Source organism: Ovis aries, chromosome 2 (assembly GCF_016772045.2).
Source record: "Ovis aries strain OAR_USU_Benz2616 breed Rambouillet chromosome 2, ARS-UI_Ramb_v3.0, whole genome shotgun sequence".
In the NCBI taxonomy this organism is placed as follows: Eukaryota; Metazoa; Chordata; class Mammalia; order Artiodactyla; family Bovidae; genus Ovis; species Ovis aries.
In genome coordinates this window covers 17,068,781-17,085,145 of record NC_056055.1, presented here as the reverse complement: position 1 = coordinate 17,085,145, position 16,365 = coordinate 17,068,781, and the positions used below count along the sequence as shown (strand labels likewise).

The following is a 16,365-nucleotide window of genomic DNA, read 5'->3' as shown; positions in this document are numbered from 1 at the left end:
TCCACAGTTTGTAAGCTTGTTCTGGCTATCCAGTTTGTTTCTTACTTGTGGAACTGAAGAAATAAAGGTTTGTGTTAGGATAACCTGGGTTCACGCTGCACTCTGCCTGCATTAGTTACCTAAACTTAGTGGCTTTGAGACTTCTCTGGCGGTCCAGTGGTTAAGAAGCCACACTTCCAATGCAGGGGATGCAGGTTTGATTCCTGGCGGGAGGACTAAGATCCCACATGCCATGTTTGCAGTGAGGCCAAAAAAAAAAAAAAAAATTAAATTTAGTGGTTTTAAATAATATGCATTTATTACCTTGTAGTTTCTGTAGCTCAGAAGTCCAGGCCTGGCTAAGCTAGGGCCTCTACTCAGAGTCTCAGTGGGTGCAAACAAGGTGCCTGCCAGGGTGTGTTCTCATCTGGATGCTTGAAAGGAGAAGAGTCCAACTCCATCTCATTCAGATTGTTGGCAGAGTTTGTATCATCATGGTTTATACAAGCCAGGATCTTGGCTTCTCACTGGCTATTGGCTATTGGCTACTGCCTACTGGCTGTTGGTCCCCTACAATTCCCTGCCAAGTGGCTTTTTCCATAGGAAGTTCAAACACAGCAGCTTACTTCTTCAAGACCACCAGAAGGGCTGGAGTGAGCTGGCTGGTGAAGTGGAGTCTCACATTAAGTAATGTAATCACAAGGTTGACATCCCATCTCCTTTGAGGTTTTCTATAGGGCAACCCACTCCAGTATTCTTGCCAGGAGAATTCCATGGATAGAGGAGCCTGGTGGACTGCAGCCCTTGGGACTGCAAAGAGTCAGACACAATTGAGTGACTAACACCGAGTTAGAAGCAAGTCATAGTTCCCGTCCATGTTCAGGGAACTCTCAAAGCTGGTTTGGATCTATTTATTTATTTCTTTTATTGAAGATGGTCTTTGAGTCAGGAAGGTTTGGCCATTCGTGGAGCTTCAAAAGAGTGCAAAACTAGGGGAAGGGCATACCTACCTGGGTGATCACATAGCTGAATCAATTTGGTGCATCCATGTTGAAGCCAAATCTTATTATGCTGAACCCATGTTTGGAAAGTCCCTTACTTTATTATTTTTTTTTTTTTGAATTTTCTTACTGTTTACATTGGGATCTTAATTCCTTACCTTACAGGGTTAAGATGATGGATGTTAAAAAGGCTATTTGCAAAAAGTAACCTGGGCTTCCCAGGTGGCTCTAGTGGTAAAGAACCCACCTGCCAATGCAGGAGATGCGAGAGATGTGGGTTGGATCCCTGGGTTGGGAAGATCCCCTGGAGGAGGAAATGGCAACCCACTCCAGTAGTCTTGCCTGGAACATCCCATGGATAGGGAAGCTTGGCGAGCTGCAGTGCGTGGGGTCCCAAAGACTCAGACGTGACTGAGGACGAGCACAAAGTGTAAATCAGTAACATGATACACACTGTAGTCACCTTTCCGCCCAGATTCTGGAATCCCATCCACATCAGCTTCTGAGAGATGGCATAGTGCCAGCTTCTTTTCCAGGAGTTCATCTGCCCCTGCCCCACGAAAATAAAAATGCAAACGTTTTCTGGGGTGATGAAAAATAATGCAACGATTTGCACATTTTGGATGCTTAAAAATCAACAGGGGCCATTGTAAAGAGTCTTCCAAGCATCTTTTAAAAGGAATGACATGTCATCATTTTGCTAAGAGTTTTCATCTCTTTTTCATTCTACCTTGTAATTTTCCTTCTGGACCAGTTAGTGAAGAAAAAAAAAAAAAAGTTTAAAAAGCAGCAGTAAAAGAAAGCCTTAAGAAAACACTCCCATGCTCCACAGTTAGACAGAGGTTTCTGAAATGGCCACTTCCTGCCTGGTTCTGGCCTTGCATCCTTATTCAGGTGCCTGAGTTAGGAATCCTTGGTTAAGAAAACAGGACCATAATGATATCTTCTGTAAACATATGCTCACTTCTAAAGGGATTCTTATGATTACCAGAATGTTTATAATTTTCACCGCGAGGATTGGATGGTTTAGTTTTTGATGGTTCTAAATCTTAACATGTTTGCTCTGACAAATGGTGGATGGACTTGCCTTTAGCGGGCACTCCTTTTGGTTGTGAAATGAGATGGTTTAGCTCAGTTTTGACTATTACAATTTTCTATATTCCATCTGGGGTTATAATGAACAATGCAGAGCAATTTTTATTATACTTTTATCTATAATAGTAGCTAACTTTCACCATTTTTGGATCATTGTTATATTCAAATTATACATTTTTGAGGAGGACATTGATACCTACACTTGGCTTTGCCTATTCCTCTATAATTCATAGATTAACTGGTCTCATTTATCTATGCATGGATCACCCTTAATGCCCAAATCTATGTATCTAATTGCTAGGTTTGATTTCTTTAGAAGAATTTTAATGCAGGCACTAAATCAGAATCCCCAAACAAAGCAGTATTTTAAATGAACCTCTTAATTTTCTTTTTATATTTTGGAAACTATTTCTCACAAAACTTTTTCTGATTGAGGCTAGAGTACAAAGAAAACTATAATTGCAATAGTATTAGCTATAAGTTCCTTGAGGGTGATGGCTTTGTTTTACTCACCTTTGAATATACCAAACACAAGCTCTTACAACATACTAACAATCATGAAAGAAATGGGCAATATTTTATAGAATTATTGATAAAATGTTCTGGAACCAGATGGTTTTAGTGCTAAGTTATTTCAGAGTTAAAAAGGACAGATACATAAATTATTTTCTTTTGCAAAGAAATCAGTAGGAAGCATTTTTTGTTGTAAGGGAGGTGGCACATTCTCCAAACTCCCTCCATCTGTTTGTGTGAGTCCTCATAGGAGGCATGACCCACTTCATGCTGAAATGGACATGTAATTGCCTAGTATAAGCTGAAATAATATAAGCTGAAATGGGCATGTAATTGCCTTCCTTGGGCCCAGAAACTAGGCTTTGTGCAGGCTGTCATATAGGAGTTTTGAATCTGAATCAGTGGAGCAAAGAAATAGGAGCAGTTTAGAATAAATTATCTGGAATGGTGGGAATGGCACCTGGGGTCCAATGATAGAAGTGTCAGTGGTCATGTACCTAGGTTCCTTTGATTTACAGGACTGGTTTCCTAGGTTTGTTACTAATCCTGTGGACTGTCCTCTATTTTAACTTACAGAGGCTTACATATGGAAGCCTCTGGAATCCTCCCATCTGTTAAGGAAATTAAAGCATTACTCCATCTTTGGAGGGAATTTCCAGTGGTTAATTTTTTAATCAAAGAAGTGAAAATATGAAGGTAGTGATTGCTATAATATTACATTTAATTCTCTAAAATGAGCAATGCACAGTATGAATAGATCTTGTGAATTTTTTAAAGCAATATAATACTGATAGTATACAGAGGAGAATGGTAGCCATTCTCACTAATGAACTGATACAAACATCCTAAATAAAATGATAGCAAACTGAATACAATAACATCAAAAGAATCATTCATAATGACTTAGTATGGTTTATTCTGGGAAAATGAAGGTAGTTCTTTTATTAATTCCAGTACCTAAACAAATTGATTAATATAATACATCATAACTCTAGGTAAAAGAACAAAGAACTATATGATAATCTTAGTAGACAGTGAAAAGACTTATAATAACATGTTATTCAAAATCACTGCAGATGGTGATTGCAGCCATGAAATTAAAAGATGCTTACTCCTTGGAAGGAAAGTTATGACCAACCTAGATAGCATATTCAAAAGCAGAGACTTTACTTTGCCAACAAAGGTCCGTCTAGTCAAGGCTATGGTTTTTCCTGTGGTCATGTATGGATGTGAGATTTGGACTGTGAAGAAATCTGAGTGCCAAAGAATTGATGCTTTTGAACTGTGGTGTTGGAGAAGACTCTTGAGAATCCCTTGGACTGCAAGGAGATCCAACCAGTCCATCCTAAAGGAGATTAGTCCTGGGTGTCCATTGGAAGGACTGATGTTGAAGCTGAAACTCCAATACTTTGGCCACCTGATGCGAAGAGTTGACTTATTAGAAAAGACCATGATACTGGGAGGGATTGAGGGCAGGAGGAGAAGGGGATGACAGAGGATGAGATGGCTGGATGGCATCACCGACTCGATGGCCGTGAGTTTGAGTGAACTCCGGGAGTTGGTAATGGATAGGGAGGCCTGGCGTGCTGCAATTCATGGGGTCTCAAAGAGTCGGACATGGCTGAGCGACTGAACTGAACTGAACCTATATTTAAAAATATAAATCGTAAGAAATTAAGAGTAATTTTTTCTCTAATGTGCCAAAATTGAACTATTCAAAAATAAACACTGTGATATTTAATAATGAAACATTAGGCTCATTGCCACCAAAGTCAGAACTTTTTTCTGGAAGTTCTGGGTCATACAATAAGATATCAAACTTAAATAAGACTATTGTAGAGAAATACATAAAGGCATCACTATTTGTACATGTTTGTCTTCCTAGAAAACCTGAAAATATTAACTATAAAACTCCTAGAAGTATCGAGTTAAGTAAAATATCTACATATGAGATAAATATATAAAATGAATAGATTTTTCTCTATATCGCAAATAAAATATGGGGCAATATGATAGAGAAAAATATAAAACAACTATAACAAAAAGAAGTAGCAGCAATTTTAAAGCGAGAAGGAACTATTTAGCAAATTATATGAAGTAGTATAAAGAGCATTTGGATAAGTGAAGAGGCGTAGCATGATCTATATTCTTAAATGAGGAGACCAACTAGTGTAAAAATGTCTTGCCTGCTCAGTTCTTTCTTACTCTTGTCAAGTAGGAGATACATAGTGAGGCCTGATCGTAGACTAGTCATCATTACCCTGTTGCAGTACAAGTACTGTAATATAACTTATGGACTTATGGACAATATATAGCACTGTGACTCGACAGGCAGAGTAGAAAGCTGTACTCAGGACCCAGACATCAGATTCAAATGTGGCTTGCTAAAGACATTCTGAGACTCTATGTCTCAGAGTCTCAGAACGACATAGCAGGGAGAGATAAGAGACTCGCTGAGGTCCCACTTGGATGTTTCCATTCCCCGGTTATACCTTATCCAGTACAGACACCATTGGTGGCACTCAAGGGAACTGGTGGAGATTCAGGAAGCCCCAGTCAGGTTGATATCCTTGAGTAAACAGGGTAATATAGTGTATAAGCGTGTTACCTTTACCAGCGTACAGGGACTCTTACTCAAAATGGTCCTGCACTGGGTTTAATGCTATGCTGTTGAGATCTTGAAATTCTTGATAATTTTTGAACAAGAGCACCTGTATTTTCATTTTTCACTGCATATCACCATAAAAACCTAACTTATGTGAGATGTCAGAGTATTCATTTTTGTCTGTCTTCAAATCTAGCTGTTGCAGGACAAATTCGACTTTAATGCTATCTTAATTAAAATTCTCCTTTTGGGCCCCTATTGTCCCCACATACCCTGGAGAGAAACTACAGGTCCTTTATTGAGTACGTATTCTGTAGGATTCTAGTTTATGCAAGACACAGAGATGAAGGACATAGTCACCATTCTCAAGATGCCCACTGATGTTGGAGTGAAGTGATAGGAACACAAACACAGAACAAGGTGAATGTGTTCTTTAAGAGAAGCATAAACCAAGAATTCCTGGAGAAGGAGAGGAGCAATTAACTACTTTACATAGAGATGTAATGTTTCTTCTGGTCTTTGAGGATGAATAGAGATAAACAGAGTAGCTGGGGGAGGGCAATTCCAGGCAAATGAAGAGTATAAATAAGAAGGTCATGAAAGAAGAATGCATTTCAGGAATGGCTGGAGTTCACGGTGACTGGAAGAGGGAAATGGGGTGAGAATAATGGGTAGAAGATGCTACTGGAGAGGTAAGTTGGGGTAGACTGAAGAGGTTTGCATACCTCTTTGCAGGCAATTTAGATCTTATCTAGTAGACAAGATGGTGTGAAAGTTTTTTTCTTTTTTTATAAAAATGAAAAATTTCATAAGTCAAGATGAAAGAATTTGATTGTGAACACTTCTTATCACCTAGATTCCATCATTAGCATTTCATCACACTTTAAAAAATCACATAGCTTTAAAAAGTGTTTAGTGAGGAAGCCGGCTCAATTCAAAGGGTATGGAAGATATACTGGAAGTAGAGAAATCAGTGGGAAGATATCAGGTAAGAATCACTTCCCATGTAACACAGAACACAGCATAAGAATCTCAAATGAAGAAGAATTTCCCTGGCTTCAAAAATACTCATATAACAATATTTTCCCTCAAATCTTTATAGATATTGGTTTATGACCTTCTGAAATTTTAGTGTTTCAGAATAAACATCTAAGGTCAGTTTGAATTTTGTTCCTTTAAGGATAGCTACCTTTTTGTTCTTCTTGGAGGTTTTTAAGACTTTCTCCATTACCTATATAATTAACAAAAATATCAGATATTTCTTGATTTTTCTGGACCAAATATTCAAAAAATAGTCAAAAACTTTTTGGCCTCTGGGAAATTTTCTTCAGTTATGTCTTTGATTGATTTTTCTTACTCCAGATTCCTAGAAACATCCAATATTCCTAGATTACATCATAATTTTTTCCTCTCATTTCCCTATTAGAACTTTTTGCTCTTTCCTTTCAGTTCTTAGGGATCCTCAGCTTTTCCTTTATATGTGTATCTTGATTTTTCCTTTATATGAGTCTTGATTTTTCACAATCAACATTTGTGCAAAAGGCTTTCTCAATCAAAATAGATTTGTGCATTCTGTTTCTAATAGAGATATATCTACTATTAATCTCTAATTTTGCCTGACTCACTCTTTCAGTTCAGTTCAGTTGCTCAGTCGTGTCTGACTCTTTGAGACCCCATGAATCCCAGCACGCCAGGCCTCCCTATCCATCACCAACTCCTGGAGTTCACTCAGACTCACATCCATTGAGTCAGTGATGCCATCCAGCCATCTCATCCTCTGTCGTCCCCTTCTCCTCCTGCCCCTAATCCCTCCGAACATCAGGGTCTTTTCCAGTGAGTCAACTCTTCTCACAAGGTGGCCAAAGTATTGGAGTTTCAGCCTCACCATCAGTCCTTCCAGTGAACACCCAGGACTAATCTCCTTTAGGATAGACTGGTGGGATCTCCTTGCAGTCCAAGGGACTCTCAAGAGTCTTCTCCAACACCACAGTTCCAAAGGATCAATTCTTCAGTGCTCAGCTTTCTTCACAGTCCAATTCTCACATCCATACATGACCACTGGAAAACGATAGCCTTGACTAGATGGACCTTTGTTGGCAAAGTAAAGTCTCTGCTTTTGAATATGCTATCTAGTTTGGCCATAACTTTCCTTCTAAGAAGTAAGCGTCTTTTAATTTCATGGCTGCAATCACCATCTGCACTGATTTTGGAGCCCCCCAAAATAAAGTCTGACACTGTTTCTCCATCTATTTGCTATGAAGTGATGGGACCAGATGCCATGATCTTCGTTTTCTGAATGTTGAGCTTTAAGCCAACTTTTTCATTCTCCACATTCATTTTCATCAAGAGGCTTTTTAGTTGCTCTTCACTTTCTGGCATAAGGGTGGTGTCATTTGCATGTCTGAGGTTACTGATATTTCTCCTGGCAATCTTGATTCCAGATTGTGCTTCTTCTAGCCCAGCGTTTCTTATGATATACTCTGCATACAAGTTAAATAAGCAGGGTGACAATATACAGCCTTGACGTACTCCTTTTCCTATTTGGAACCAGTCTGTTGTTCCATGTCCAGTTCTAACTGGTGCTTCCTGACCTGTATATAGGTTTCTCAAGAGGCAGGTCAGGTAGTCTGGTATTCCCATCTCTTTCAGAATTTTCCACAGTTTCTTGTGATCGACACGGTCAAAGGCTTTGGCATAGTCAATAAAGCAGAAATAGATATTTTTCTGGAACTCTCTTGCTTTTTCCATGATCCAGCGGATGTTGGCAATTTGATCTCTGCTTCCTCTGCCTTTTCTAAAACCAACTTGAACATCTGGAAGTTCACGGTTCACGTATTGCTAAAGCCTGGCTTGGGGAATTTTGAGCATTACTTTACTAGCGTGTGAGATGAGTGCAATTGTGCAGTAGTTTGAGCATTCTTTGACACTGCCTTTCTTTGGGATTGGAATGAAAACTGACCTTTTCCAGTTCTGTGGCCACTGCTGAGTTTTCCAGATTTGCTGGTGTATTGAGTGCAGCACTTTCACAGCATCATCTTTCAGGATTTGAAATAGCTCCAGTGGACTTCCATCACCTCCACTAGCTTTGTTCATAGTGATGCTTCCTAAGGCCCCCTTGACCTCACATTCCAGGATGAACCTTAGCTAATTACCTTTCCTTTCGGCCCTTTCGTTTTCGTTTTGTAATTTCTTTATTAAAATAATAGTTATTTTTATTTTATAGAAGTTGTATGATTAAAAACCTTCCACAGTTCCCCATTTCCTAGAGGACAACGTGCAATTTTTGTAGTATGTCATTTATGGTTCCTCATAGCTGGGCCCCACCCACTGCCTCCCTGTACACACATGCTATGCTTCAGCCACTCTGGATATTCTTTTACACCTCTCTCCCATTGTTCATGCTGTCCTCTCTGGGTGGAATGCCTTCTTTACTCACTTCCATCAGGAAAATTGCTATTTACCCTGAGTCAACTAATAATGACTCCAATGCTGTTGTTTTAGCAGTCTTCCATTATTTCTCCACTTAGAATTAATTATTTGTTTTTCTATGCTTCCATGATATAATGATTAGAGGACTCAGTTATATTTGTGTGGATGCATTGTCTTTTCCAGTAAATTCAATGTAACTAGAATCCCATTTTGAATGTATATAGTATAACAGCTGATATTAATTCAATCAACAAATTTTTATTGAAAAACTACTCAATGACAAACATGGTGCTAGGCACTTGAGATACATGGGTGAACAAGACAGACAAATTTCCTGACTTCAAGAAACTCATAGTTTGTGAAGGGAAAATAAATGACTAGTAAATAAATAATTTCCTATGATCACCCAAAGCAGCCACTTGTAAAATGTTAGATGAATTAAAATTTTTGAATGAATCTTTGGTGCTAGCACAGAAGAAAGTACAATTTTTGTATCAGTTATCTTTGGCTTCAAAGCATTTAATAACCAGAAAAATTTCAGTGGTATACAACGATAAACATTTTTTAAACTTGTGTCTGTGGATCAGCTCAGTTCTAGGTTAGGCTCATACAGGTGGTTGAGCAGGGTTCACTCATGTGTCTGTGTGACTTGCTGGGGTTAGCTAATCTAGGCTGGGCTTGTATAGGGGTAGCTTAGCTTTCTTTTGCAACCAGCTGAATAACCCTGACAAACTCCAATAAGCAACCCTATTCAAGTCTTTGCTTGCATCTAACCTGCCACTGACCAAAACCAGGCACATGGTTAAGCCCAGAGTCCAAGGGGAAGGAGGTACACCGTACCCAAAGCAGGAGGTATTGCCAAGTTACATGGCAAAGGGTGATTTGCAATTCCATTATTGGACACGGTATGAAAAGTTGGAACAATAACCCAGACTGCCTCAGGTCTCTTGATGTACATGACATCACGTGATAGACTGTCGTTCAGTCGCTAAGTTGTGTCCAACTCTTTTGTTACCCCCACAGACTGGAGACCACCAAGCTCCTCTGTCCATGGGATTTCCCAGGCAAGAACACTGAAGGGGGGTGTCATTTCCTTTTCCAGGGGATCTTCCCAGACCAGGGATCAAACCCATGTCTCTGCATTGGCAAGAAAATTCTTTATCACTGAGCGACCTGGAAGCCCTCATAAGAATTGTTCAATAGCTAAGTCTTGTCTGAATCTTTGTGACCCCATAGACTGCGGCAGGCCAGGCTTCCTTGTCCTCCACTATCTCCTTGAGTTTGCTCAAGTTCGTGTTCATTGAGTTGGTGATGCCATCCAACCATCTCATCCTCTGCCCTTCTCTTCTCCATCTGCCTTCAATCTTTTGCAGGCCAAAATATTGGAGCTTCAGCTTCAGTATGAGTCCTTCCAGACTGATTTCTTTTAGGACTGACTGGTTTGATCTCCTTGCTGTCCAAGGGACTCCCAAGAGTCCTCTCCAGCATCACAGTTCAATAACACAAATTCTTTGGCATGATAAGAATGAGTAGAGTCTGATGAATCCTCAAGCCACTACTTGGGTAAATTTTTTGACCTTTCCTTACCCTCTTCTTTTCCTTACCCAACCTACCCTCCCCTGACACCCCATTTCCCATGCAACACCACCAACATATCATTTACTTGGTCTTGATTCACTTACTTTCTCAGTGTTGTGGTTTCTAACATTTGCATCTCTTGCTTGGGAGGTTTTTTTTTTTTTTTTCCTTTTCTGGGGTGTGTGTATATACATGTCTTGGGCTGCTCTGCTGCACAACAGGGCAGAAGTACCAAAACACTAATACCAGCCAGGAGTTTGTGTATAGATATTCCAATTCCTTCAGTCAAAGGAGAGGGGTGTCTGAAGATCTTCCACTGCCTTCCCAGAGTTTCTAGTGGAATCAAACTCCTTGTTTGGCAGTAAACCCTTCAGTGACTGTCTCATGCCTCGGCTCCCCTACTGGCGTTTCCTGGGATCACTGTCAAATAAACTTAACTGTTGTTGCTGTTCAGTCGCCCAGTCACGTCCGACTCTTTGAGACCCCATGGACTGCAGTGCACCAGGCCTCCCTGTCTCTGACCATCTCCCAAAGTTTGCCCAAGTTCATGTCCATTGCTCGGTGATGCCATCCAGCCATCTCATCCTCTGACGCCCTCTTCTTCTTACTTGCACTCAAATCCTTGTTTCAGGGTCTGCTTCTGTGGAAAGCTGAGTAAGAAAACATATATTGAAAGTCTGCCATGAGCAGAAAGCAGTGTGGGAGTCCACTCTTCTGCTAATAAATGTATCCTGAGAAGTTGTATTATTGCTGCTATCAGTTTATCAGAAAAAATTAGGTGGGTAGTGAAAAGAACATGGGGCTTTGGAATCAGACAAAGTTGGGCTCCAGAACTTTCTCCACAACTTACTTTCCTACCCTTCGTGAGTCTTGTTCATTACAAAATGCAGACAATGTCCGTCTAAAAGTGTAAGATGATGCCGTAACACATGTAAGTGCTCTTCACCATGCCTGGCACATGGCGGGTATTCAGTAAGTATAAGCTCAAGGAATTAGCAGAGAGGTACCTGGCAGTTTCTATGAGAAAGTAGCTCTGAGAGAGAGGCTGATACTCTCCCACATTCCAAGGTTCTTCTTTCCTCCTTTTCATGTCATTTCACTCTCCCTATAGTTCTCTATCCATTAAGAGGACTCATTAGCCTCATGGATTCAAAGTTATTCCAGAAGTTCCTGTTTAGACTTGGACCAAGTTATGTGCCTCTTTGTCCTTCGATTTCCTTATTTCTATAACTGAGATTGTAACACCTAATGTAAAAGTTGTTGTAAGGATTAATGATAATGATACATTTAAGAGGTTTAGCCCACAGCCTGGCAGAGAAAATGCTCAGTAAGTGGCATCAGTTAACATTTCCTTTAAAATAATGACAGCATTTATACAGCATTGTGAATAGACAATATCTCATTTAATCCTCACAACAAGTGCATGGGGCAGGTATTATTATTATTATTATTATCAGACCCATTTTATAGAAAAAGAAGCTAAAGCTCAGGGAAGCCAAGAGACTCACCCAGGATCACTTAGTTAGTCTTGGGCATCAGAAACAAATCTTCCCCTTCAACATCCGTATTCTTTCACTTTATCTTCCTTCTGCTATCTTGGTTATTTATTCTCTGCCTTGCCTAGTGAAAGTTCCCCAAAGACAGGAATAGATTTATTTTCCCCCTGGATTCTGGGGCTCCACTCAGGGAACTTGGTTATTGAGAAAGGAATTAAATAATTGTCAGGGGAAAAGACAGCTTGTAGGAGAATGTGATAAATTCAACTGAGAAAGCGCCAAGGGCGAAGACGCGTGCAAAGCTGGCTCGAGAGCACAGGCCTTTAGGCTGTTGCTTAATAATATTAACAAGTAATATTTGTCTAGCATTTTACAGTTGTCAAAGTACTTCCTGATGTTTAGCCTCACTTGATTCTCACAACAGCCCTGTACTCTGCGGTAACTTCTTCTCACAATATTTGTACTGCGGCTCAGATAGGATAAGGGATTGGTTAAAACAATCCAGCCAGTAAATGTTAGAAGCAGAGTGTCTTGGAGCACCTGGAAACCAGATCTTCTATTGTCTGATAACAACCAGAATTTGCATCGTGCTCAGGAGTTAAAGCACATTCACAAATGTCATCTTGATTTTGACAGTTATGAAGGCATTATCCCCATTTTATGGAGAAGAATACTGGGGCTCAAAGAAGTAAAAGGACTTGCCTAAGGACATTGATGGCAATTGCCTGAGTTGGGTTTCAGACGGGGGTCTTTTGACAGCAAAAATCCGTCTACCCTGCCGGACTCTGAATGCAGCCTCCCTAATTAAAATGAAGAGATCAATTTTCTTAATCTATTCCCAGTGTCTTCTCAGGGAAAAACCTTCCTTTTTGCCCCTCTCTTCTCTTTAGACCTTAGTCACCATGGGAACAGTGCCCCTAATGGGCAGGAGAGGGCCTAGGTGGAAGGTCTTGGTGGGAGCCTAGCTCATCCCATTTGCTTATGAAGATCAGCTGAGCTCCTTGAGTTTTCCTGCCTCTCAGAGGAGCAGGGAGGTGTCTCACTGAGTTAAAAAATGCAGCTTCAGAAGCAGATATTTCTCACAAACCCATGTGGCTTCTTGGGCAGGATGGAATCTTCCAGGCTGGGCCTCTGATGTCTGTCCACCTCTCTCCAATCACAGGAAAGCAGGGGAATGAAGACAGGGAGGAGGTGGGAATGGAGGCTAAGCTGCCCTTTTCCCAATGAGAAACAGCTCCCTGCTTGTAAACAGCAGAAGGTCTGGGGGAAGACCGAGTTTTGGTATCACATAAAGCTAGAGAACTTCTATATCAGTTGCAGGATCTGAACAGTTTATTTTTCTCTGCTTGTATTGCAAATTTATAACAAACTGAGAATAAAGCATACTTTTTTTTTTTTTTTTTTTAGTTGGCCTCTCCCTCTCTTCCCCACAATGTCTGGGTTTCCCTCAAAGCTACCAAGTGCTAATTTGAAAAATATGTTGCCGACAAGTGGGAGAGAAAAAGGCATCCAACGTGAAATGCCCTCTAGGGCATGGAGGAACTCCCAGAGAGAGAAAGCGAGAGAGAGCAAGGGCGCATGCGTGTGCGTGGGCTGCGCGCTCCCGGAGCAGCAGGAAGAAATGGGAGCAGCAAGAAGTGCGGACTGTGGAAGCCGGCGTGTACCTCGGTGCTGGGTGAAACTCTCTGTTGCATTTAAGGTACTAAACAAATCTCATTGTTGGCAGTATTTGCTGCATTTATCAGGGTCACCTGTAGGTTACTTCCTAAGAAAAATTAGAGTTAATAACTAAACAACAACAGAACACTTCTACTGAAGAATGTAAATGTTTCCTTTTCATGGATAAAAAGACCTAGGTTACGCATTGTTTCCAATTTTGCTTTGTCTGCCAGGAAGCTTAGAGCAAAAAGTACAGCTCAAACAGAGCCTTGGTAGAGATGCCATCACCTGCTTAACCACATTGTTTTTACCCCATGGCTTAACTCTCATAATTTCCTTCCTGCCTTTTCCCTTTCTCTCTTTGACTTAAAGACAAATATTTTATCATTCTATGTATGTAATATAAATGGCTTTACATTCTTTGTTGAATATGGCAATATGTAAGTAAATAAAGGCAATGGCACCCCACTCCAGTACTCTTGCCTGGAAAATCCCAGGGACGGGGAAGCTTGGTGGGCTGCAGTCCATGGGGTCGCTAAGAGTTGGATACGACTGAGCGACTTCACTTTCACTTTTCACTTTCATGCATTGGATAAAGAAATGGCAACCTACTCCTGTATTCTTGCCTGCAGAATCCTAGGGACGGGGGAGCCTGTTGGGCTGCCGTCTATGGGGTCGCACAGAGTTGGACAGGACTGAAGTGACTTAGCAGCAGCAGCACACATAAATAAGCCTTTCTGGAGCAAACTTTGGGTGAGCAAGTTAAGAGGATAGAGGAGCGAGGGAAGGAAATCCTGAAATTGACTTCAGGCTTTCCTCATCTACATCAAATTACATCACCTCATTCCCAGCTGCTTCCAATCTTGAGATTGGCACCAGGGATAGGGAGAGAACTTCCAAGATAAAGCTAGTGGAAATGGCTTATGGTGGGTTGGTGCTGACCCCTTGCACTTCCTGTCTGCAGAACACCAAGCACAAAGGGCATAGAATTCAATTTGAACATTCAGGACACCTTCCTCTGGGTTCTTCCCATGGCAGTCTGGGTTTTTAAAATTGAGGTATAGGTGATTTACAAATTAGTTTTAGGTGTACCATATACAGGGAGGCCTGGCGTGCTGTGATTCATGGGTTTGCAAAGAGACACGACTGAGTGACTGAACTGATAGTGATTTGATAATTTTTTAAGAGTAAACTCTATTTGAGGTTATAAAATAATGGCTATAATTCCCAGTGCTGTGCAATATATCCTTATTGTTTGCTTTGTACATAGTATTGGCATTTTGTGTCTCTTCATCCTCTGTCACTATCTTGCCCCTCCTCGCTTCCTTCTCTCCACTGTTAACCGCTAGTTCTCTCTGTGAATCTGTTTTTTAGTCTCTGTGTATAAGTGATAATGTATTTGTCTTTCTCTGACTTATTTCACCAAGGATAATATCCTTTAGATATATCTACCTTGTTACAAGTGGCAAAATTTCATTTTTTTATGACTGAGTAATATTCTAGTCTTTATGTATAAATGTATTTATATATGCATAAATATCTCACATCTTTATCCGTTCATCTGTTGAACACATCTTGACAATTATAAATATTGGGGTGCATGTATCTTTTCGAATGAGTGTTTCATTTTCTTTAGATATAGACCCAGGAGTGGAATTGCTGAGTCATATTTTAAGCTTTCTGAAGAAACTATATACTGCTTTCTGTAGCAGCTGCAATTTACTTTCCTACCACAGTGCATGAGGGTTCCCTTTTCTGCACACTTTCACCAATATTTGTTTCTTGTAGGGAGGTCTGTTTTTTTTTAAGTATTAGAAAGAATATGGGATTTAGAGGCCAAAGACTGTAAAGTTTCTGGCTCCAACTATGAGGACTTGAGGCTAACCTCTTACTTTTGGCAAAGAATGGATAATATTAACAACTCTACATAGTTAATTTAAGTATCAAGTGAGAATAAAGGTGAAAGTGTTATGTTGAGTGTAAGGAATTACAATAATTAATTATTATCATGGATTCAGGGTTCTTTGCAGTCGTCTCCCACCACCATTTGATACCTTAGTTCACAAACACCGTAACTAGCTGTCCCTATGCTCCAGTCATTCCTTGACCATACCTGGGTGCCCTTTTCCTCCCTTTCAGTCCACAGTAGATTCCTACACAACCTTTAAAACCCATCACTACCTTGATTAAGTCATAGCCCCACCATTTAGAATGAATACATTACTTTTTCTTACTTTTGGTCATCAGAGGATTTGGTTCATACCATTAATGTCGCATTAATTATGTTGAACTTGGTTGCTTTCTGCCTGTTACCTCTCTTGTGTTCAGTTTTAAATCTCTGACACCATGTAGGTACATCTAGCTTTGAGCCATTACATCACAGAGTAAACAGAGGTGAATTTTGAGACTTATGAGCAGAGAACAAAATTTTTGCAAAATCCATATATATTTTAGAAATATTTTGTGCTACAAAAAGCCAGGTTAATAAAAATGAAATATCAAGCAATAGCTTTGAGGTGGGCTCTTTTATTTTGTTACTATCAAATGTGATGGATGAATGTTCCCAGTTTCTTCTGAGAATTCTTGATTTCCACATCTAAGGCTACATTAACTCTAGACTGGGACATTAGGGAACTGTAAAGAGATATCTGTGGACATTTCATTTTTATTTATTTTTTATTTAAATTAAAAATTTTTTGTAGTTACAGCTAAATTTTATTATAAAAAACCATTTAGGGATAACTGAATGGAAGAGAAACGTAGGGCAGGGGGGAGGAGGAGGAGGGGAACGCAGTTTTCATGCCTTCTCCTTACACAATCTAGTGCCTTATCATCATGGCATATTAATGTGTTTATGAACCAGGAAGCTCCACTGAGCCTCAGATCCAGAATATTTACTGGGGTTTCGTCGCATGGGTATGATTGACTAAGTCATTGGCCACGTGACTCAATCCAGTTTCCAGTCCCTCTCCCCTCCCAGGAGGTTGGGAGTGGGAATTAGGAGAGTGGG

The 16,365-nt window shown here is 40.2% G+C and overlaps 1 protein-coding gene across 1 annotated transcript in view; it reads left to right on the top strand.

The window, feature by feature from the left end:
• The window catches only part of LOC132659145 (uncharacterized), a 546,989-nt gene that overhangs the window by 93,612 nt on the left and 437,012 nt on the right, over nucleotides 1–16,365 (top strand). The window contains exon 4 of the mRNA XM_060408977.1: nucleotides 13,104–13,395. Coding sequence (XP_060264960.1) covers nucleotides 13,129–13,395 — 267 coding nt within the window. The 5' untranslated portion in view covers nucleotides 13,104–13,128. The remainder of the gene's footprint in view (nucleotides 1–13,103; nucleotides 13,396–16,365) is intronic.